This window comes from Dipodomys merriami, unplaced genomic scaffold (assembly GCF_024711535.1).
Source record: "Dipodomys merriami isolate MVZ:Mamm:240054 unplaced genomic scaffold, mDipMer1.0.p SCAF_13, whole genome shotgun sequence".
Lineage (NCBI taxonomy): Eukaryota > Metazoa > Chordata > Mammalia > Rodentia > Heteromyidae > Dipodomys > Dipodomys merriami.
This window is the reverse complement of record NW_027202604.1, coordinates 26,119,495-26,143,824: the sequence shown is the minus strand read 5'-3', so window position 1 is coordinate 26,143,824 and position 24,330 is coordinate 26,119,495. Positions and strand designations below refer to the sequence as shown.

At 43.5% G+C, this 24,330-nt stretch overlaps 2 protein-coding genes across 2 annotated transcripts in view; one reads left to right on the top strand and one right to left on the bottom strand.

Moving 5' to 3' along the window:
• Lmod3 (leiomodin 3) overlaps window positions 1–1,070 on the top strand; it is a 32,740-nt gene extending 31,670 nt beyond the window's left edge. Inside the window, exon 6 of the mRNA XM_070018405.1 lies at window positions 599–1,070. Coding sequence (XP_069874506.1) covers window positions 599–625 — 27 coding nt within the window. The 3' untranslated portion in view covers window positions 626–1,070. The remainder of the gene's footprint in view (window positions 1–598) is intronic.
• A 3,379-nt stretch (window positions 1,071–4,449) lies between these two features.
• Window positions 4,450–23,488, bottom strand: Arl6ip5 (ARF like GTPase 6 interacting protein 5). Its single transcript, XM_070018933.1, has 3 exons — window positions 23,212–23,488; window positions 7,703–7,920; window positions 4,450–5,340 (listed from the first exon to the last, which is right to left on the bottom strand). The coding sequence occupies exons 1-3, from the start codon at window positions 23,385–23,387 to the stop codon at window positions 5,168–5,170; spliced, it is 567 nt and encodes a 188-aa protein (XP_069875034.1). The 5' UTR covers window positions 23,388–23,488; the 3' UTR covers window positions 4,450–5,167.
• Between the last annotated feature and the right edge of the window lie 842 nt (window positions 23,489–24,330).

Below are 24,330 nucleotides of genomic sequence, written 5' to 3'. Positions count from 1 at the left end.
TACCCTTGGGAATTGGCTGCTGGTAATGACATTCTGTAGCTGAGGAAATGGAGGCCCAACCCCAACCGGCAGGTGAGTCCTTGGGTCTATGGCAGTGCCAGCCATCTTGATTTGGTGATGTGTTTTCCCATGTTCTCAAAGACCTGGGGACAGTTGCTGAAATTCATAAAATGCCTAGTAATTGTGGCTAGAAGGTTTGTTTTGCTTTGTTTTCCTGGTCCTGGGGCTTGAGCTAGTCCTGATTTTTTCTTTTTTCTTTCCTCATGGCTAGTGCTCTACTACTTGAGCCACAGCTCTACTTCTGGCTTTTAGGTAATTAGTTAGTGATAAGAGTCTCATGGACTTTCCTGCCTGGGCTGGCTTCTAATCGTGATCCTTGGATCTCAGCTTCCTGAGCAGCTAGGTTTACAGGCATGAGCCATCAGCAACCTAGCAAAGTTGTTTTTGTTTGATAATGACTTTGGAGGGTTTTCTGGCCAGAGTTTCTAATCCATTCTGCATCCACTGAGGCAGGTTAATTTAGTAATTTTTGCTGTAAAAGCTCTTGAATTTCCAAAGATTAATTTCCTTTTTTTTTTTTTGAATGTTTAAATCACAGGTACAACTGCCAAAAGAACTGGCGTAGGCAGGAGCAGAATCATCCTGAAGAACAAGAAGGCAAACAGTGACTCTGGGGTTAGGGGTTGGAGGCTACCACAGAAGCACTTCTGGAAACAGGTGGCAGACCTGGGAACAGTCTCACAGCTGAGATGGGTATTTGTGAACGATGGGCCTTGACAAATACACGGGGAAGAGGAAGGAGATAAAATATTCATTTTCATGGGCAATATCTTTTTTCTATTCCTGTCAGTTTGAGGGATGGGTGACATTTATTTAGAGTTAAGCTTCCAGAAGAAGAGAAACAAAATTTTAAAGCATTTACTATTGCTTTCTTCTGGTAAATGACAATAAATGTGGCAGCACTGTAATCACTGATTGTATTCTTTCTCTCTCTGTCTCTGTCTCTCTTTTCCTTTCATCTCCTCTGTTGTAATTCTTCACACAGTATTTTAAAGGGAGTAAATCATGTTGTAGCCTATGGACATGTGAAGAGTTAACTGAGCTCCTGGGCCTTGCAAGACTTTGAGATGAACTCTTCTTTGAAGAATGAGTAGAGATGTTCATTCGAACCCTGCCTCCTTTGGCGACTTCCTTGAGGTTTGGGGAGTATTCTTATGATTAGGGATCTCTAAGATGAACAGAGAACTTAAGACAGAGGCCACAGAAAAACCCAAGTGTCAACAAAAAAATGTAAGGAGAAAAAGTAAGCCCTTCCTATATCTTCTGAACTTCTGGCAGTGTTTCCATACATGAGGATGATGGAAGACAGCATGCTGTTTTGCAGGGTAAAAATAGCAGAATAAATAATAAGTTATTAAAAAGTTGTGTTATATCTATACACAGTTATATGCACTTGCATGTGTACATATACCTACATGTATATTTATTGAGTTTATAAATCCGTGAGTCTAATACAATCTCCTTGTTCTCAAAAACCCTCCACAGGAAGCTGTTGTACAGGATTGAACTCTGTATCTCTACCTTCAGGGCACCCTGTTGCCTGGTATGAATCTGGTATGAATTGCCAGTGTATGAAACGAGTCTTAGCCCCCACAAGTCCTGTGTACCCTCAGTAACCTATCCCTCTGCATACCTCATGCCTCTGCTCTCTACACCCTTCACAGAACACCTCCAAAACACTCTCCTCTTGCTCTCCATTTATGAAGGTCTCCAAACTCTTTCTGACAATTCCCAGCCACACTCTTTCCTCCTAACTAAGGTTCCAGAGCTCTTAGTTACACATTGTAGTCACTAGGTGCATAGTACTTGAGATGTTGGATAAAACCTCAAAAAAAGTTCATCACTTTTTGAAGCGATGTGAACCTAGGAATTACTGTATCCTATTATAGCATCATCTTTACCTGAGTGAATAAAACATGTTTGCCTTCTTTCCTCTTTTAGAGAATCTCAGTGATAGAGCAGGCAAAGCAGGCTGAGAGAAAATGACTCTAATGAGCACAAACTTAAAGCAGTACATTATTTACAGGAAAGACTCTGTTTTATTTGAGAAAGACTCTGTTTCTGTTTCTCTAGGATAATTTATGTATGAGTAGCCAGAAGAAAATAGTTATGGTTTTCAGTCAAGTCAATAATTTAAAAATAGCTAACTGATATTTTTGTATTCTTTCTTTTTCTTTCTCTTTTCTTTTTTTTTTTCTGCCAGTCCTGGGGCTTGAAGCTCAGGTGCCATCCCTAAGCTTCTCCTGATTAAGGCTAGTGATCTACCACTTGAGCCACAGCCCACTTCCAGCTTTTTCTGAGTTCTTTATTGGAGTAAGAGGCCCATAGACTTTCCTGCTCTGGCTGGCTCTGAACTCAGATCTTAGGCTTCTGAGTAGCTAGTATTACAGGCACAAGCCACCAGCACCTGACTTGTTTTCTTCTTCTGCTTCATTATTTCTAGAAAACATTTTTGCATAGAAATGGTATTGTTAGTTGAGATCAGGCTACAAGAAATAACACTTTAAAATTATTTAGCCACGCCTACATGTAAGAGGCTGTACTCTCACAGCGCATTGCACTGTATGTATTAGTACTTGGTTTTCTGGAAAGCCCTATGCATGTGCCTGGCTGGCCACAGCATTCATTAAGTAAGGAATTGCACAATGTTCTAATAGTCCTGAAAGAGGATTCAGATCCTAAGCTGAAAGAAAGAAAGGATCCACTTTCAGAGGTTATTATCAAGGTTTAAGCTAGAGAGGGTCTGTGATTTACAGTGTCCTTCCTATCTGCTATACCCACGCTAAAAACCTTAGTGGAAGATTTTAACCTATTTTTCAAAGGTACTGTCAATGTACAACTTATATGTCATTGTTGTTCTCTTATCTTTTCAGAATTGGCCACTAGAAATGATAATATCTTTTTTTTTTTTTTTTTTTTTTTTTGGGTCCGGTCGTGGGGCCTGAACTCTGGGCCTGGGCGCTGTCCCTCAGCTCTTTTAGCTCAAGGCTAGCGCTCTACCACTTGAGCCACAGCACCACTTCCGGCTTTTTTCTTTTTGCTTATGTGGTGCTGGGGAATCGAACCCAGGGCCTCATGCATGCAAGGTAAGCGCTCTACCACTGAGCCACCTCCCCAGCCCGATAATATCTTTTTTAAATAAGTTCAATCTGTCACTTTCTTCATAGTTATGATATTTGGTCAGAATATCATATAGAAAACAGGAGGGGCTAAAATGTGTTTTAAAAAAAAGATCCCAATTTTCTACTGCCTTAAAATTGTTAATAAAGAATTAAGGCTTTATTATAGAAGACTTGAAACACAAGCTAAGTGTGTGTGCTGACCACTGTGTAGTCAGTGTTTAGGACACTCACTAAGTTTCTCAGATATTTCTACAGATGTGTAGCAAATAAACTCTCTCCCATAATACCTTTGATTAACAAGACCTTTTAACCTTACATCTTTGCCCACTTGAAAAATTTTATTGTCCATGTTTATTCTCCATTTTCTAGTCCATGTAGGATGCCATGGTAAGAGCACTATGCTAAAAATGAAAGCTGCAGGTTGGTTGAGAAAATGTACAAAAAATGACTGATAAATCCTGTTGCTTTTCTCCTAGGTAATACAGTTTCTTTAGTAATTACCGCCAATCGAAATGCTTCTACTTCACCCAAGTGGCAAGCAAGCATATTTAACCTACTTCTAAACACATAGGGAAATAAAGGGATATAAGTAATAAACCCACACTTTCTTAATTTTAATATCTATGAAAGCATATAATTCTAACAATTGCTACAAAATTTTTTGACCTGTAGAAGAATTGGCCCCTCCCTTGTAAATCACGACTGGGGTTTGAACTTAGGGCCTCATGCTTGGCAGTCAAGTACTCTACCAGAAGAGCCACACCCCAAGCCCTTTTAGTTTGTTTTTCAGATAGATTTGTGCTTTTTTTCACAGGCTGGCCTTGGACTGTGATTTTCCTAGCTCTGTGTAGATGGGATTATAACTGTACATCACCATGCTTTTGGTTTATATATTATATACCAATAAAAATCAGATACACAACCATTTTTTTCTAAATGTACTAGCTAAAGAATGAAACACACACACAAAAACAACCCCACTATTGAGGCTGGGAAGGTGGCTCAGTGGTAGAGTGCTTGCCTTGCTTGCCTGAGGCTCTGGGTTCGATTCCTCAGCACCACACAAGCAAAAAGAAAAAAGCCGGAAGTGGCGCTGTGGCTCAAGTGGTAGAGCGCTAGCCTTGAGCTGAAGAGCTGAGGGACAGCGCCCAGGCCCAGAGTTCAGGCCCCACGACTGGACCCAAAAAAAAAACAACAACAAAAAACCCACTATCTTAGACACCTTTTTTGTTTCACTATAGCAACAACAAAAAAATATAAGATGAACTGAATTTTGGTTTCATTTATTTTTTTGTTTCTTAACAAATCAAGAATGCAGATCACATAACTATAACCTTTAAGAAAGAGGACATTAATGTTGCAACAAACCTGCTGGTGAACACAAATTACTAGCATTTCAAAAATTTACAAAAATTTAACAAAATATCTTCCTAGACAACTGTCTTCATATTTGTAAACAAAGTATAAACAACTGGTATATCCAGTTCCTCAAACAGGCGGTACAGTGATAGAGATCTTATCTTTGATTTTAAAAGAATAACAGCAGAATCTATACTAATTTTTAATCCCACATATGACACAGTCCTGGGAATTGTGGACAGGATGCAGGAGAGGATTAGAAAGAGGCCAACACATGACATCATAAGCTTCACACTTCAGCATTTACTCATATTGCTTGGATGGTTTACAATGACTCTTTTCCCCCCCTAGGAGAGAACAGTATGGTTGCTATAGAATCCATTATTCTCTTTCAAAAACACACTGGAAACTTCAGGCACAAGGGGAGGCTGGTTTCCTTTCAGTTTCTGAGGCCTTTTTCTATATCATCAGATGTTAATAGTTGGGCCTGTACATGCGTGCTGCCTTAGATAGTTGGGTGGTAAAACGTGCACCTCCTACTTCAAAACACACAGGAAAAGTAGGTGTGGGTAAGGGCAGACTGCAACTCAATTTCTCCTGCAGCCCTATTGCCTGGTAAACTACATTTATTCCTTTACTTTGCTGATATAGTCAGTGATCTTGTTGATGCTTTCTTCCTGCTGTTCTAAGGCATCCAGGATAATGCCCATGGGTGTCCTCTTCAAACCGATTCCTTCCATTTTATTCTCCAGCTTGTTTTTGAGGTTCCGGAGTCTCAGGGATGCGTGGATGAACATCACTGCGAAGAAGATACCCACAGTTCGTGTTAAAACAGAAACTCACTTTTGCCATATCAACACTCTTCTCCCTTCCTTTCTTTGTTTCTCTCATTGACCCGTCTTTACCCGGTCGCTTGGACTTTACATACAGCTGAAGATCAGGTCACACACAGAGATCTTTGTGTGCAGAGGAAAGCATGGCATCTAGCCGGCACAGCCATAAACTTGGCAGCCACATTCTTTCCTTCGCACACTGCAGATGCTCCTTAAATGTTATGACATCCACCGTGAACCAGTGGGATTCCAACCTAAATAGTAATCCTCTTACCCAAGGTTTTCCGCAAAGGAACGCTTGCTTAAGTCAGAGATTATCTGTATTTTGCTCCTTGCAGAAGGCATGCAAGTAAAGTTTACTTTTTTTTATGTTTTTGTTGTAAAAATACTGTATAGAGGGGTTACAGTTACATGAGCAAGGTAATGAGTACATTTCCTATCAAGTATTGTTAAGTATCTTTGAGGAGGCAGTTTTCCAAAATGTTGATCATTTGGAATTACCCAATTTGTTCATTAAGAAACATATTTCTAGGCCCCTCTCCTGGATTTCCTGACCCAGGACCTTCAAGGGACAGGCCTGGACGCTGGGAAAGTGGTTCAAGCCTGGAGTCCTAGCTGATTGAAAGGTAGGGATTGGGAGATCATGATTCAAGGCCAGTCTGAGCTTGAAAGTTGGCAGTACTCCATGTCAACCAATAGTTGGATGTGGTGATGCACACCTGTTGTCCCAAGCTATTGGAGAAGCACAATAGCTGGGCCCTGTGACACACACCTGTCATTTCAGTGACAAAGGGAAGCACAAATAGGAGTATCGCAGTCCAGACTGGTCCCAAACATAAAAGTGAGACTCTATCTCAAATAAGAAAAAAAGACCTGGTAGAGTGCCTGCTAAGCAAGCATGAAACCCTTGTTAAGTTCGAAATTCTCTGCCCACCTCCCCAAAAAGGAAGGAAGAAGCATGGTTCTGGGAATCTGTGCTGGTTTAAACGAGACCCTCTGATCTACACCAATGGTTGTCCAATTCTCATGGACCTGATGAGCTTATTAAATATGCAAATTCCCATTCTCCACTAGCTTACATTGAGGCTGAGACTGAGGCAGGGTTTTAGGTGCTATCACTTAAATAAGCACTTAGGCTGATTCTGATGCAGGTTGATTTTTGGATGCTTGTTTTGAAAATTACTGATGCGGTTCCTATCTGGAGGTTCCCTGTTTACACTGGCCCTCAGTAACTCGAGGAGCTTTCTTAACCTACAGGTCCTTTGGGTTACCAGTATTGAGCCACAGAATCCAGATGTACAAGAGAGGTGGATGACAAATTTATATTTTTATAAGGCATCCTGGAGGAGTCTCATATGGATCAAATTTTGAGAAGCACTGATCTTGTCTATAATCTCCATATTTTATAGCCCTTTTAGGATGACTGGTCCAAGGCATGCTAATCTCCAGAAAAATCTAGGATAGAAATCATGACTCTTACCCATCTGCCACTTCATCACCCTGATCTGTCGATGACTCTTATGTGGAAGGTACTAACGTTAATACAAGATGTGTTTAAACAGATATTGAAACTTTTTGAAGACCGTTTCAAAAACTCTGAATGTACAAGGTTCAAATATTTTGCACAACAAGGTGTAGGATTTTTCTGCGAATATGCTGGGCTTAATCTGACAAAAATCCCAAGTAGCAAATGTCTATGCAGTATAGTAAATGTACAGGTAAAATGCTATTTTAAGTAAAAAGGATGTTCCCATCATGTGATACAATAGAATTTGAATAAGATGAGACTGGAATTTTACCTCTCCTCTATTTCAGGCCAAGTGTTTGGGTTCTTGGTAAATAAGGCACATGCAGCTGAGAAAAATGTTCAGTTCACTAGAATCAGTATTTGGCAACTGCACTCTGGGACAATGATTCTCACAGACTTGGCTGTCTTTGAGCACTGATTATGCTCTTCTGAGGTAGGTAAACGACAAATATTTTCAGTCCTGTATCAGTACAGTAGGAGTGACGTTTACAGATTGGGAAATGATTCTAGAATCAGAACAATTTGGAATCTAAGGCAGGCTATCCCAGTTCCAGTCATATGATTTGTGTATTGTTGATTTCCTATGTCTTTGTGTTGTTTTGGCATTTGTTTGTTTTCTATAGCAAGTACCCAGACACGTAAGTAGAATTAATACACTATTAGGCCTTGGTCTGTTGTTTTAGAAAGCTGAAACAAACAGTAGCAGACATATCATTGCCCATAACAGACAGATTAATTCGATTCCCATAGGAAAATTGTGCCTACATTTTTTTAGGGATGTAAGACAAAAGATCACTTACACAACAAAGGAAAAGTGATGCCAAACACGAAGACCATGACTCCCCCAAACATGGATATGAGGAAGTAGCTAGCCAACATGACCGCCATCACGAACGTCATGGGGTACTGCTTCTTCATTCGGCGGAGGATGTCTTTATTGTGGGCTGCCCACACAAACCCTGTGAACACCAGCACCACCACAATTCCTCCAAGAATCATGTTGAAGGGGCTCAGAAACCTGGGGTATGAGAAAGAGAGAGACTGGCTCATCAGTAGGAGCTGCAGGAGGGGAAAGAAGAGGAGTCAACACAACGATTAAGTACTAAACATTTTAGTTAGTTTAAGTACTAAACTGGAACACGAACTCCTCATAACTTTAGGAAACACATTTCTCAAATGAAGAAACTTAGGAAAATGGTGGAGACTAGAAATGGTGGAGGTAAGACCACACCCAAGCAGAGTGACCCCTACCCAAGGGGCCAATCTGTTTCATAGAGACTACCTCCTATGTGCTCATAGTCCCGGGCTCTGGCACATGGTAGGTTGTACTGTGATCCTCACTGAAGTTGTCATCATAGTTAAATATAATCTTAAGTTGCAAAAGTTGAGATGCTTTTCATCCATTGCAAGTACTCAGGCTGTTGGAGAAGCTGTTCCTTCTCCAGCTTCTTCAATTCAGCCCTAGCTCCCTGTTCATTCTGAGGGTCTGTCTTGATCATTTCCCCCTCCAAGCTCTGTTCCCAGCTCGCTCAACACCCAGCACACCAGCTCTTCTATCTGTCTGCCCTCCCTCCCTCTCAGTTCTATAGTACCTGGGTCTGCTTAGACTGGCTCTGTGTGTGTGTGTGTGTGTGTGTGTGTGTGTGTGTGTGTGTGTGTACATATGCTAGCCCTGGGACTTGAACTGAGGATCTAGACAACAGTTCCTGAACTATATTGCTCAAGGCTAGTGCACTATACTGGAGTTGTGGCTCCACCTCCAGCTTTTTGGTGGTTAATTGGAGATAAGACTTTCCTGCTCAGGCTGGCTTTGAACCTCATCCTCAGATCTCAACCTCCTGAGTAGCTAGGATTACAGGTGGGCCAGGCTGCTTGGCTATTTTTTGCATTTTACTTTGTTTTATTTTTGTTTTACTTTGTCTCCTGAAATAACCTTGCAATCTATTTAGGCAAGACATTTCCTTACAGACCTAAAAAAGGGCAGAAGCAAGAGGAGATAAACAGTCCCCTTTAGCAGATGGTAGCAAGACCAACAGACGCCCAGAAACTCCCCAAGCAGTATACCTCATTCTTAGCACTAAAGAAAAGATTCCCAGAGAAATTAGACTGAACGATCAAGCAGTTATCCTGGCAAATTATAGGAAATTTATTCTCATTTGTTTTATTTCTATTTTCATATTTCCCCCATGTCCATGCGTTACTTGAACAAGTAACTTGAATAAAAGTACCTGATATTTTTGTTTTTGTGGTTTTTTTTTTTGGGGGGGGGGTCCGGTCGTGGGGCCTGAACTCTGGGCCTGGGTGCTGTCCCTCAGCTCTTTAGCTCAAGGCTAGCGCTCTACCACTTAAGTCACAGCGCCACTTCCAGGTTTTTTCTTTTTTGCTTATGTGGTGCTGAGGAATCGAACCCAGGGCCTCAGGCATGCAAGGCAAGCACTCTACCACTGAGCCAACTTCCCAGCCCAGTACCTGATATTTTTAAATGATGAAAGACATTGCCTAAAAGAAACTGTTCCTTTTATAAAGATTTGCCTTCCATGTACATCTCCCCCAAACATTTCTGAGCTGTGAAGCAAAGCACAAATGAAGATTCACACACAGAGAACCGGAATGGGGGATTAACATTTAAGAGCATGCCTGTGTATAAACTGCAAATCGGAGATAGTCGGTTGGTAGCAAAGCATCAAAGCTATCTTGCTCAGTTCTTTCTAGAATACTAATTTAGGAAGCATGTAATAAAATTCATGTCAAGTCTTTTCTGTTTTTCACTGGACAATACAGCAGACATCTAAGTTGAATGTCTAAATAAAGTTCAGCCTAAAGAACAACAACAAAAAATCTAGGCATAACTCCAGCAGGTCCAAATGTGCTTTCCACCTGTTCCTGCTGCTCATGTTCAGAGCAAAAGAACAGAACAAGGACTCCTATAGAACTGGTTTTGGATTACAACAAGCCCAACCACAAGCTATAATTAGAAAGGAGCCACGTTTCCAAGATGGAAAAAACCTAACAAGTGTTACCAGGGGAGAAAATTTTCTTCCATGTCTTGGTTAAATGTAGTTTCCTTCTGAGAAATGGTAAATAAATGCCCCCCCCATGCCCTAGTACTCACTTGAACTTGGAGTAAAATGATACACACATGCACACAAACACAAATAAACACACAATTGATTTCATTTTCCAGTGAGTGAGGGAATTTGGGAATCAGTTCTTGTTTAAGATGCTTTTAGCCAGCGGTTGGGTTATTAGTGATCCCAGGCAAAACAACCTCAAACTTTTTGGGATAAAGTTTCCATAAGTCAGACACTGAACTTTCATGTGAGAAACTCTACTGATAGTCCGTGAATAAGAAAAAGGAAAGGAAGAGAGAAATGATAGAAGAATCTTGACAACAGAGGGAAAATGGGAGAGAAGAGAAACATTTGATTTTCTGTTCTTGGTGACTACATGACCTTGTTATGTGAGAAGGTGTTTTCTATTGTGAGAGGAATCAACATACAAATAAAATACCTCCTTCCAATTAAAAAAAATTTCCTAACCCCTGTTCTCTCATAGATAATGGTTTTAATGGAGCTATTCACAGTTGGGAAAGATTTATCATTCCATCCCAAACTTTTGTAGCTGCCTTAAACGATGAGTCGATATAGTCCCATTACACAAGTAAAAGACCAAGGCCCAGAGAATTGAAAAAACATAATCCAAAGAATCTAGGGTAGAAAATAGAAAAAAGAAAGACAAGGAAGAGGTGTCAACTGTAACAGGGATTCTGGATTCTCTTTATAATCTATGTGTTAAAAAGCTTCAGGGATTTTCCTCTACCATTCTATATTACCTTTTCCAGCCTGAATAAGCAATTTGGGAACCAGGGGTCACCATGGGAAAGCCTCAGTACCTGACCACAGGTGGGAAGGGGGCTTGGGGTGTGTGGCTTAGGGGTAGAGCACTTGGCTAGGTTGTGAGAGGCCCTGAGTTCCATCCCCAGCAACTACCCAAAGGGAATGCAATTACAAGGACAGATGGCAAATGGGGGTGTGGACACATGCCCCAAACTCGCCAGCATGATTCAGCTGCAACATCGTAGGGGAAAGCATTAAGGGACTTTAAAAGGCTACCTCATTTTACATCCAAGCAAGCTAAGCAATGAACAAGTCGGTAAGTTCGTCCAGGGCCACCAACTGCAGAGAAGGCAATAAAATCTACCAAAGCCGCAATCTTCTGATCACCTCCAGAGTATGTCTGGTAACTTTCTTTGTGCCAACAGGAACCTGAGAGGTTGAGAAATGACCCCCTAAGCAGAAGCAACTTTGCACTGAGTTCTACTTTTCCAACCCCAAAAGCTATTTTTGAAGTGTGGTTCCTAAGCAAGTCTGACTCACCGGGAGGAAAGGAGGTGGATGTGGGAGCAGGCAGCATATTTACTGACGCTGCAGTTCTCTAAATGGGTGAGGTTTCTCTGCAGGTCCTTCAGCAGCCAGAGGGCTCACTGCACTCATGAACACACCCATCCAACTTTCTTGCTACCCCTTGCCCTGCTCTTAGAATTAAGATGGAATTCTTCACCGATCCTACAAGCCCTGCCTGCCTCGGTAGCACCTTTTGTAAGTGTTGAGAAGCAAAAGAGGCTGACTTGTGGGGTGAGGCCTGAAATCCAGGCCACATTCCCCTTACTAGGCCTGACACATGACCTAGACTGCATGTGCATTGTTCATCGGTATGGGGATGCTTGAAGGGCTAGCAAGAGCTCTCCTTGCCACCTTCTGATTCTGTGCTTGCACCTGGGGGTTCCTATTGCTCTCCAGAGTTCGCCTAGCCTCAAGACTACCAGCAGGCTTGTGCACAAGCTGTGTTTTCTGCCTGATTCATTCCACCCTCCCTCCCATCTCAGTCAGCCTTTTCTCAGCCTATCTGAAGAGAGCACAGCACCATATGCATCTTCTATAGAGCAAATCCCTCACTGTTTATTTGCATAAATGTTGCATGAATCTCTAGAGCTAGTCCCTATTACACATGAAGCTTCCATAAGAACACAGACCATGACTTTTTTTTTTTTAACTTGGGATTTGGGTCCCTAAGCTCTTTTTTTTTTGTTTGTTTGCTCAAGCCTAGTGCTCTACCACTCAGCTCTACTTCTGGCTAATATTTTTCAGGTGCTGTTTTGGAGATGAGTCTCATGGACTTTTCTCCCCAGCTGGCTTGAAACCACAATCTTCAGATCTCAGCTTCCTGAGTAGTTAGGATTATAGTAGTGAGCCAATGGTGCCCAGCCATGACATTTTTTCAACCCCCAGCATTAAGCACAATGCCGGACACAGAGTGGGTCTTCAATAAGTATGTACAGTTGGGGGTGGGGGGAGCTGGGGGGGAAGGGGAAGGTAAGAAGCTAGCATATTTCCATACTATTTAAGTAAGTTCAGCAAATTCCCATGGCTATAAATTATGGCACGTGAGTTTGTCTGGGTCCACCACTATTATTCTCATTGTATATACTAAACAGAGCTTGAGAAATACTTCCTGTCCTGGTTCCTTCAGAGTTTGTGATTAAGGGGACAAATGAAGACTCATATGTAAATATAGGAGGCAATTCTGAAGAACCGATTGGCTGAGACAGAAGAGGCATTTGTTGGCTTGCTGGGAGAAGGAGCCTTTGTATGCTTTGTCATTAGCATATGCTGGCAGATGGGAGGCACAGTGGGGAGGGGAGGGAGACCTGTCCTTGATGGGAACCAAAAATTGATTACTCCGAGGATGACAAGAGTCTTCTGTGGTTATTTTCGTTTCTCAAACATGGAAAGAACGATGTCTGATTATTAACAATAAATGTAGGCTGAGGACCCAAATTAGGCTTGAGTAAATGTGGCCATTGTCTCAGTCACGAAGTAAAGGAATCCTCAGAGAAATTAAAATGGGGGCCGAAGCCTTCTCTTTTGTCCCCGAAGGGGCAAAGTACCCTGCTAGTCTTGAAATGACCCAATCCAGCTCAATTAGAAAGGCTCACAGGATTTTCCCTCATGCTTATCAGGTGTTAAATATTTATTGCATCTGTGTACTTTGTACCTTCACAGTAAGCACTTTCAAATGGACTACTGTTTCCCAAGCAACTCAAGTTTAAATGTACTCCTAGCAAAACATCCATCCCTTAGGGGCTTCCAAGTGCTGTTTCACAGTCCTCCAGCCAATTGTTTATTTAGAATTAATGTTTTATTTTTTGATACTTTGAAACAAACAGCTCAAGCGGGCCTTGAACTCCTTCTTGGTCATTCTTCCTTTGCCTTCCAAGCACCAAGATTACAGGTTTGCACCACCACATCCACCTTGCTTATTTTATTTTTAACCTGGGTTAGGAGTCATAAATCTGACACTGCCCACAACTGAATGTAAATCAACAGTACAAGGTTCTGATTAGACCATAACACACACAGTTTTAACCGCGGAAATTTTTCCAGCATATATGAAGAGTAGAATAATGAATCTGCAGAGAGAGAGAGTCATCACTCCCTTGGTTCTTACCATCAGAAATTTTTTAAACAAATATTTGTGAATAAACTACACTTCCTGAATGCTGTTAGAAGACAGTTTTAAAAGGAAAGCTACTGAGAATTATTGTCACATAGCAAGTTATTACCAGCAAGGAGAGAAGAGGGGTTGGACAGATGCTAATAAGCTTGGGGAACACCAGATCTCCCTTCTGCTTCCTATTTACCTACAACTAACCCTTGATTGCTGCATTCTTTTTTCTCCTCTAAGAACAGCTGAACCAATGTGCTCCGAAGCAGATTAGCTAAAGTAGGAATTTTCAATGGGATTTCTGCTGATTAGCAGAAATCTTTATCTATTTACAGTACACGCTTGCAGAATCAGGACTGGGCTTCAACTTTATCTAAATTTAAAAGTCTTGAAAGCATTCTGTGGAACCAAAAGCAAACCACTTTGCCAGAGACAGAAGAGGGGTCAAAGGTAAGAATCCTGAATGTGAATGATAAAGGGTAGCCTTCATTTGTCCCAGAAGAGAATAATACGAAATGTCTGATATTACTGCTCCATTTGGTAATGTGTAGACAGGTCAAGAATTGGATCTTGGCCTCTTAGAATTACCATCTGGATGAAACTGGGCTAATGGGGGATGGGAGGGGGAGAATGTGAATGAGAAGGAATATGGCCAAAGCACTGTTTGCATATATGGAAACAGAATAACGGAATCTGTTGAAATTGTTCCAAGGGAGAGTGATAGATGGAGACACATTAGGGATGTATGTGTAAAAATGTAACAATGAGACCCCTTGTATACTAATTTAAATGTATGCTAATTAAGAAAAAATCCAGAGAGTACTGATAGACCTCTTAAATTTAGGTCTGTAGTCAGAATTTCAAGACTCATCAGAAGACCTTCAACTGTCTTCCACCTGTGCTGTCTCTAGTGCAATCAAAAGAAGGCAGGGCATGAAAAGGTTAATTCTGGGAGAACAGGGAAGGCTGGGTAGAGCTTTGTTACTGGCTGTATCCTCTGGGGCCCAGGGAGTATCTAGTTAAGCATAGATAGGCACTCAAATGAGTAGAAGACAACATGTGAGCTGTAGGTGAATTTGGAAGTAAAATTGAATTCCCTTTTCCCAGTCCATATACTCAGTGCCTGCCCTGTTTCCAATACCTGAAAGTTTTGGAAGTTGATATCTTATAAGAGAGATGAAGTAAGTTGGGGGGCGAGGGGGATATATGTTTATATTGATGTGTTTTTCTGTATGCCGACTATACCTGCATAGGAAATTAACTCTTAGGTGTCCAGCAATGTCTTGGTGCCCCTTAGATTCAGTCTGATGAAGGCATCATCACATTTGGGGTTTAGTTGTTGTTTTTCAGATCCGAGGCTTGAACTCAGGGCCGGGATATTGTTGCTGAGCTTTTGTGCTCAAGGCTAGCGATCTACCACTTTGAGCCAAAGCCCCACTTCTTGTTTTTTGGTTGTTAATTGGATATGAGTCTCATGGACTTTCTTGCCCAAGCTGGCTTTGAACCAAGATGCTCAGATCTTAGCCTCCAGACTAGTTAGCATTATAAGCATGAGCCCCTAGCACCCAGCTGTTGTTTTGGTGGGGTTTTGTTAGTTTTTGTTTTGTTTTTGCTGGGGTCCTGAAGTCAGAGCCTCAAGGCTCAGCATTTTTTTTTTGTTGTTGTTGTTTTGTTTTGTTTTGTTTTGTTTTTTTGGCAGCCGTGGGGCTTGAACTCTGGGCCTGGGCGCTGTCCCTCAGCTCTTCAGCTCAAGTCGAGTGCTCTACCACTTGAGCTACAGCGCCACTTCCGGTTTTCTGGTGGTTTATTGGAGATAGGAGTCTCACAGTCTCTCCTGCCCGGGCTGGCTTTGAACCGCGATCCTCAGATCTCAGCCTCCTGAGTAGCTAGGATTACAGGCCTGAGCCACCAGCACCCGGCTTGTTGTTTTGTTTTGTTTTATCACAGTGTGAACTCTACCACTTGAGCCAAGCTTCAACTTTCAGCTTTTTATTGGCTATTTGGAAATAAGAGGCTCTGGGATTTGTCTTCCTGGGCTGGCTTTGAAACTTGATTCTCAGATCTCAGCTTCCTGAGTAGCTAGGATTACAGGCCTGAGCCCACAGCATCAAGCTTTACAATTGTTTTATTCTAGGCTGCATCTCCTAGCACAGTGTCCTAGAAGTTGGCAAGTGCCTCCTAGTCTTGTTGAGTGAATGACTGAAGGAATAGAAATGAATAATATTGTAGAACTGTTACTAGAGCTAAGGTCAGAAACATTGCCACTAGCTTTAGCATAAACAGGCTATAATTCCTCCTCTCTGCCAATGTTCTTTGTTTACAAAGAAAAACCACTATCTTCCATTTCTTGTTTATGGTTTACCATTAGTTTATATTATTGGTAGAAAAACAGATTTTAAAAAATCACAAGCTGATCTGTGTCAAGCAAACTTGTTAACATGAACATTTAAACACAAACAGGGCCAATAAGTAGACACCAGATCAAACAGGATGGGATTTCTAAGTAGTTCTATGATGCAAGAAAAAAAAAATCCTAGAACATGGTAAATCTTCCTTTTTTAAGTATAGGAAAAAACCCTTAACTTCATGGTACAACTTTCTCAATATTAAAAGAAACAACAATTTAGTTGACTAAAACTAGGCGGGGAAAGAATCCACAAATTAGAAAACTTATCCTGGGGGCTATTTGGTGGCTAATTGTGGGTGGCCTAGGCATCAAACCTTTACCTCCTGCAGATGTTTTAATACATTCCTACACAGAGTACCTTTCCTCCACCAACAACAAATCTGGTCTGGTTCTTCAACCTCACGTCCTTAAACATATAAGCAATACAAACACATGTTAACATCACATGCTGAAGCCACAGGCCTAGCACATTATAGCACCATGCTCCTTCTGAGAATAATTGCAATAATGCTTTTTCACACCTAGAATTACTCACTTTCCAGCAACCCCTCACCACATCCTATATGTAAAAACATGAAGTGACAGAGGTAGGCCCATCTTCCTGTTATTTAAGGCCTAACTATCAGACCACAGGGTGATTTCTTTCTCTAAAAAACATAGGCTCGAGGCTGGGAATGTGGCTTAGTGGTAGAATGCTTGTCTAGCATGCATGAAGCCCTGGGTTCGATTCCTCAGTACCACATAAACAGAAAAGGCCAGAAGTGGTGCTGTGGCTCAAGTGGTGGAGTGCTAGCCTTATCACAAAAGAAGCTAAGATAGGGGCTGGGAAGGTGGCTCAGTGGTAGAGCGCTTGCCTTGCATGCTCAAGGCCCTGGGTTCGATTCCTCAGCACCACATAAGCAAAAAGAAAAAAGCCGGAAGTGGCGCTGTGGCTCAAGTGGTAGAGCGCTAGCCTTGAGCTGAAGAGCTGAGGGACAGCGCTCAGGCCCAGAGTTCAGGCCCCACAACCGGACCCAAAAAAAAAAAAAAAAAGAAGCTAAGATAGTGAGTTCAAGCCCCAGGACTGGCAAAAAAAGAAAAAAGAAAAGAAAACCTGGGCTCATTCAACATCTATATTGCTCTGTTAGACAAAAAGTTAAGTAGATACTCTTGAGAAGAAAGCTGCCTTTGGAATTAGAGAAATAGCAAAGGCCTTTGTATGCTGCAAAATCTGTGTCTGGTTGGAAATTCTAAAGTCACACCAGAAAACACAAATTCTGAGGGCAGGAAGGGATTTTTCTCTATTTCTTTCTTTATTTTTGTTGGTCGTGGGGCCTGAACTCTGGGCCTGGGCACTGTCCCATAGCTCTTCAGCTCAAGGCTAGTGCTCTACCACTTGAATCACAGTACCACTTCCGGCTTTTTCTGTTTATGTGGTGCTGAGGAATCTAACCCAGGGCCTCATACAAGCAAGGCAAACAGTCTACTACTGAGCCACCTTCCCAGCCCCAAGTAAGGAATTTTTTAAGACCAAAATAAACATAATAGTTCAAATACTACACGAGCCGGCCACCAGTGGCTCACACTTGTAATCCTAGCTACTCAGGAGGCTGATATCTGAGGATTGCCGTTTGAAGCCAGCCTAGGCAGAAAAGTACCCATGAGAATCCTATCTCCAGTTAACCACTCAAAAACCAGAAGTCAGAAGTGGTGCTGTGGCTCAAGTGGTAGAGTGCTTGCCTTGAGCTGAAGAGCTCAGGGACAGTGCTCAGGCCCAGAGTTCAAGCTCCATGACCAACCAAAAAACAAACAAACAAACAAACAAACAAAAACCAGAAGTGGCGCTGTGGCTCAAGTGGTAGAGTGCTAGCCTTGAGCCCAAAAAGGCTCAGGGACAGCGCCCAGGCCCTGGGTTCAAAGTTAGCAAGTTAGGCAATCAATTCAAACTGGTTAATCAAGAGCTTTAGAAAGTATGCAATTTTAAAAATTAGTTTACTTCCTAGCAATAAACAAAACTGTTCTTAGTCTCAAATCTTTATATTTCTCAAAGTTAGAGGTTTTAATAAAATTACTACTTCTCAACTTTAACTTGGGGGTAAGGATCACAATCCTTTACAGAATTAGAGAAGAAAAAATAGCCAAGACCTGTATGTTTAGAATCTCTGAAGGTGACCTAGTCATACTGAGGTATATTTAAAATTTGTTATCTGAAGGCCAGTGGCTCACGCCTGTAATCCTAGCTACTCAGAAGGCTGAGATCTGAGGATCACAGTTCAAAGCCAGCCTGGGTAGGAAAGTCCATGAGACTTTTATCTCCAATTAACCACCAGAAAACCAGAAGTGGTGCTATGGCTCAAGTGGTAGAGCACTTGCCTTGAGCTGAAAAGCTCAGGAACAGCACCCAGCCCCAGAGTTCAAGCCCCAAAACCAAACAAAAAAATAAAATAATAAGTAAATAAAATTTGTTAATGTTTCCTCTGAACCAACTAGATCAGTTCTCGATTTTTAATGTGAATCATTGAAGATTCTCTCTGTGTGCATATGTGCTTGCATGTGTGCATGCACATGAGTGTGTGTGTGTGTGTGTGTGTGTGTGTGTATGTTTATGTACCAATACTGGGGCTTGCACTCATGCCCTAGCTTGGCTTTTTTGCTCAAGGCTGGCACTCCACCATTTTAAGTCACAGTTTCACTTTTGGCTTTTTGCTGCTTAATTGGAAATAAGAGTCTCCTCAACTCTTCTGCCTGGACTGGTTTTGGATCCTGATTTGCTCATCTCAGCCTCCTGAGTAGCTAGGATTACAGGAATGAGCCACCAGAGCTTGGCTCATGCTGTTACTTTTAAGTCATTCAGTATCTTCTGAGTAATACCTGACACTTAAAAGAAGGAAACAGAAGTTCTGTAAGTACTAGAACTTGATATTATGAAGCTTAGGAACCAGGAACTGCCCTGCTACATAACTTCCAAGAACTCTTTATAAATGGGTCAGAGAACCTTGTCTTTAGTTGCGAGAAACAAGGAGGAACCATGGTTTTCTCAGTTGAACAGCTGTAGCTCTCAGCTCATGGAGAGACTTGATTATCCTAACCAGAGGGCATGTGTACTACTGGTATCTGCACACAACATTCCCGGGCAAAGAATGGTACACCTCAAATGTCACTAGTACTGTGGTTGAGAGATCTTAAACTTCACCAAGGCCGGGCGCCGATGGCTCATGCCAGTAATCTTAGCTACTCAGGAGGCTGAGATCTGAGGATAAAGCCAGCGGAGGCAGGAAAATCCAAGAGACTCTTACCTCCAGATAATCACTAAAAAGCTGGAAATGGTGCTGTAGCTCAAAGTGATAGAGAACACTAGCCTTGAGTACCAAAGCTCAGATCAGCACCGAGGCCTTAAGTTCAAGCCAAGCCCCAGTTACTGGCACCAAAAATAAATAAATAAATAATGTATAGTGGGTTAAAAAAAAAAAGCCTGCCCTGTGATCACACTGAGACTTTATGACCACTTAAACTCTTTGCACTCACCAACTATCTATAGACACAGAAATAAAGAAGAAAAATAACTGTAATGACAAACCAAAAAATAAAAATGAAAACAATCACATCAAAATCTACAGTCTTTACTCTCAAAGATCTCCAGTTTAGGGTGAAGAGGAGAGAGCAATTTAAAAGCCTTTGAGGGTAAACAGGAAAGCTTTGGGATAACAGGACAGGTGTGGGGAGCTAGGACAAAGGCACAGTGTTTCCTCAAAGAGATGACACCAAAGCTGAGTCCAGCAGAAGTGGGAACAAAAACAGGAATTGGATTTTGGGTGTGTGGAGGTGCTGGTATAAAGATGATCTCCATCTGCCAGCTAGGTGTTTGATAATACCAACTGCAAGAACAACAACAAAAAGGAGAAGAAGAAGGAGAAGAAATATTTTGTGTAGCAAAAACCAGGAGACTGATAGTGTTATAAAAGCCTGGCTTGTGTGAACTCAGTCTGTCCTTCACAGAAGGCCTGTGAGGTAGGCGGGGTTATTGGTTTCATTTTAAAGAGGACAGAGAAAGTGATTGGCACAGGTCACTCAGCTAGTGCCTGGAAACTGGGATTCCTTCACACTTAATCTGGCTTAGATGACAGGAAAAGGGTCGAGATTGGCTGTGATCCAACAGATTTAACCAGAACTAATCTGAACCACACAGTACACCTCAGGCATGGAAGTCTTTTTTTTTTTTTTTGAGGGGGGGTCCGGTTGTGGGGCCTGAACTTGGCCTGAGCGCTGTCCCTCAGCTCTTCAGCTCAAGGCTAGGGCTCTACTACCTGAGCCACAGCGCCACTTCTGGCTTTTTTCTTTTTGTTTATGTGGTGCTGAGGAATCGAACCCAGGGCCTCATGCATGCAAGGCAAGCATTCTACCACTGAGCCACCTTCCCAGCCCCAGGCATGGAAGTCTTATACTTGGTAAACTATGCTGTTTAGATGGAGACCAAACTTACATCTGTGAATTAGTTCTGACCCTTCTTGATCAGGATCCCAGACACTCATTTCACCCTAATTTAATCCCTCTTAATCTCTATGTTGAGACAGACAATCCTATCCAGGGAGTCTAGATTATATCCAGCAATAATCTTCTCCCTTCTTTCCTGCAGTCTTGAAGAGCTGGTCCTCTCTTTCCTCATCCAAATCAGATTGCATGCAACAATGCAACATCAGTCACTAGAATGCCCAGCCTAGAGCTCCCTTGTAGCCCTGAGGGGCCTGCTCACCAACTAATCCACATGGCTGGTGGGGAAGGGGAGAGTGGAGGAAGAGCACCTGCCAAACCCAGTCCCTTACCCTCAGAACTTCTGGACTGCATTTTCACCTACTGTCATGAGAAACTATCACTGGCTGGCTCAGAAGCCAGATAAACAGCTTCCAGCCAGGGTTTCAACCCTCTGTGAACAGCAGCACCAAGATAGATTCATTCTCTTCAGAAGAGAAATATTCCAGAATCAGCTGAGCTCCCTGGCCCTAATGGTGTGTGGTTTCTTTCAGCTTTAAGAGACTACCACTTCAGGAGTAGGAAGGTGTCACAGTAGTTAGGAGTACAAACCTAGGTCTTGTCTCTCATGAAGTCATTTTACCCCTTAAAGTCTCAGGTTTAATAATAATCATAATAACAACAATGAAATTATTTTTTATAGAGTTTATGACATAAGGCAGGGAAAATATTTCATAAGGTCCTTGGCACCCACATGCTTCAGTAAATGATTATCTTCTTGTTATTATTTGTAAAGTGAGAAAATTAATTTTTGAGGGGAAAGGCCTAGACTATGTGTTTATTCATACATCCAAACACTTAAAAGTTTATACACCAATTTTTTTTACTACAGTATGCAAAAGAGTCCCATTTTACATCATAATTTTGAAAATAATTTACTGCTGGTTTTTTGTTTTTTTTTGTAACATTTTAAAAATAATCATAACAACAAGAAACCCTCCAACATCTCTTATTTGGAAGGAGAAGGAGAGGGGCTAGGTTTCCTGAGTTTGGGGCCTAGGATGCCATAATGAGAAAACTAAGTTTATATTTAGTCAAGGGGCTGCCTCCTGCCCTCGGGGTGAACAATGGAGCCCCGCAAGGCAGCAGGACAGACTGAACTTGCGTCAGGTCTAGGCAACAACCTCTCTTCGGAAAAATAACTTTATCTGTGTATTTGATCAGTCCGTGTTTAACCAGTATTTAAGATTTTGGAGTTAAGAAGCACCCCTCTCCTCCAACTAGATTACCAGATAAAGATACCCTCTTGCTTCTTCACAAAGGGAAAGAAAAGAAAAAGTAAAACAATGTGTGTGCTACGCACTAACTTACTTTGTTTTAAAGACCTTTTATCATGTTCTAGGAAGAAGCACCAAGCTAGGAGGCTCTAGCCTCAGGCCTGTCCTACTGTGCCTGACTAAATTGTTCCTTGGCTGCTGTTGTAGATAGAATCTAGCAGTGCCCAGGCCCTCAGCATATTGAACCATTCTCTGAGTTTTAAATTCCTGCAAGCAAAACACAGCAAAGATGGCTCTGACCATGTAGAGTCAGTCCCACACAGGGGCTTCTACTTCTGCATGGGAGGAGACACAACCACACCCGGAAATTGTGAACAAGCCTCCCCGCCCCCCCTTCTCTGTGCTATTTGCTCCTTTAGCTTCTCAGCAAATGCCATGTGTCTCTGGGCTAGAATTCAAGTCTGATTCATCCTGGTGTGCCCCGAGCTTGGCAGCAGACCTGGTTCAGAGAGGGTAGCTCAGGAAATAAGTGAACAAACATTGGGCCAACATAAGACACCACCCTCTTCACCCTTTCCCCCAGCCTCCAAGTTTGTATTTCCCCTTCTCTGCCCAAGCCAGCTCGTGCTTTCTGTATTCACTCTAAAATTGAGATGTGTTGGAGGGGAAGTGAGTCCTTTACAAAGTCTAAGGGTGGTTTCGCTTTTTTTTTTTTTTTTTAGGACATGAAGGAAATAATTATCAAGATGATTATATTACCACCCATCCAGCAAAAGTGGGAAATCTATTTCCAAAGAGTGAATACAAGGAAAGGTGTAAGCATGTGCACACGCATGTGCGTGTGGAGAAGAAAAGAACCTATGCACAATCTTAATTAACACAGGACACTTTCATGAGGATCAGGAAGGGAAAAGGCTCTCAGATACCCTAAGATCTCAGGCTAGAAAGTGAAGCTAGAGAAAGTGACAGAAATGCCAGAGGGCCACCTGGAGACAGCCACCCCTGACGCCTCAGCTCGGCCTCCCAGTACAGTGGGCAGACATTAGGCAGAGAAACCACCCCGGCGTCCTTCTAGGGCACCGCCCGGCCCACACCTTCTCTGTCCAGGTTTCCCTGGGCAGCTCTAGGGCAAGAAGACTGAAAGTGCAACAAATTATCTCCCCAGCAAGAGGCTGATCCTGGGACTGGGGTGTGGGAGTGGGGGGGGGGCACAGGGAGGAAGGGGGTGTGGGAGTGGGGGGAGATGGGGTGTGGGAGTGGGGGGGACGGGGTGTGGGAGTGGGGGGACGGGGGCGTGGGAGTCGGGGGGAGGGGGACAGGGGTGTGGGAGTGGGGGGAACGGGGGTGTGGGAGTCGGGGAGTCATCTTCCTCGCCAGAGCTTCCCATCGCGTCCCCCATTCCATTCCTCGCAGGGGTGGGGGCCCTCCAGGGTCTCCCCTTGGCACAGGAGGAAAGGGAGCCCCGCCCCCGCCCCGCCCCCCCCCGTGGCGGCCTCGCCCCTGGACAAGTTTCCACTGGCTTGGCCGCCAGCGGCGCTGCCCAGCGAACGCTGAGATGGGACGGGGGCGGCTCTGCACCCCGCGATCTCGGCCCCGGGGTCCCCTCCGTGCCAATCCCGGATCCGTGTCCCCCCACCCCACGCCGGTGTCTGGTGGGGATCCCCCCCCCACTTACCCCACGACGGAAATCATCATGGCAGCCACCACCAGGTAGTTGGTCTGGTAATAGAGCAGATTGCTCACAACGCGGTTGTTCCATTTGGAGATGTCCCTGAAGTCTGGGCGGGCAAAGCGGTCAGAGCCGGGGAAGAAGTCGTCCCAGGCACGGAGCGGCGCCACGTTCACGTCCATGTTCCCCAGCCCAGCCTTCACCTCCGGAATCCGGGGGCGGCGGCCAACGACAACCGAGCCGGGAGAAAGAGGTGACAGCGGCTCCCCGCCGGTCGGCTCTGCGGTTGAGGAGCAGCGCGCAAAGAAAATTACGAGTGGGGCGGGCGTGTTTGCTGTTCTCTACTTCTTGATTGGTTACGGGAGAGAAGAGCCCCGCCCCCCGCCCCTTCCCCGTGCAATCCAGCCAGAGACCCGAGGCAGAAAGATCAGCCACCGAATGACAGAGAGCAATCAGCGGAAATCCCCTCGCGAGCAGAGGAAAGTGGCGATACCTTCTCTGGAAGTTCAGCTACAAATCCTCCTCTTTTAAACTTAAGACTGTGTTTATACTCTGCTGAGGAGGAGGAGGAGGGGGAAGAGGGGGGAGGGGGAAGAGGGGAGGAGAGGGGAGAAGGGAGGAGGAGGGGAAAGGAGGAGGAAGGGGGAGGGAGGAGAAAGAGGAGGGGGAGAAGGGAGTAGGGGGGGAGGAGGAGAGAGGAGGGGGAAGAGGGGAAGGGGGAGGGGAAGGAGGAGGGGGAAAAGGAGGTAGGAGGGGGGGAGGTGGAAGAAGGAGGGGGGAGGGGGAGGGAGAGGGGATGAGGGAGAGAGGGATGAGGGGGAGGGGGAGGGGAGGGGAGAGGGGAAGAGGAGGGGGTAGGGGGTTTCGGAGCAGGGAGGGAGGGAGACAGAGAAATAGAAGAGAGGGGAGAGCAAGAGAGCACAACTGTGCTGCCAATCTAAATGGAAAGGAGAGAGACAGACAGACAGACTGCGCTGCCAATCTAAGTGGAATAGAAGATGACCGTAGTGTGTCAGGGGAGGATGAGCTGGTCTTGACATTTTAACGATTACAAACCTCTCTGCAGCTGAGGGCAATCTTCATCATTTCTGTGTTTCCCCTTGAGTCACTGTTAGGCTTGAAATC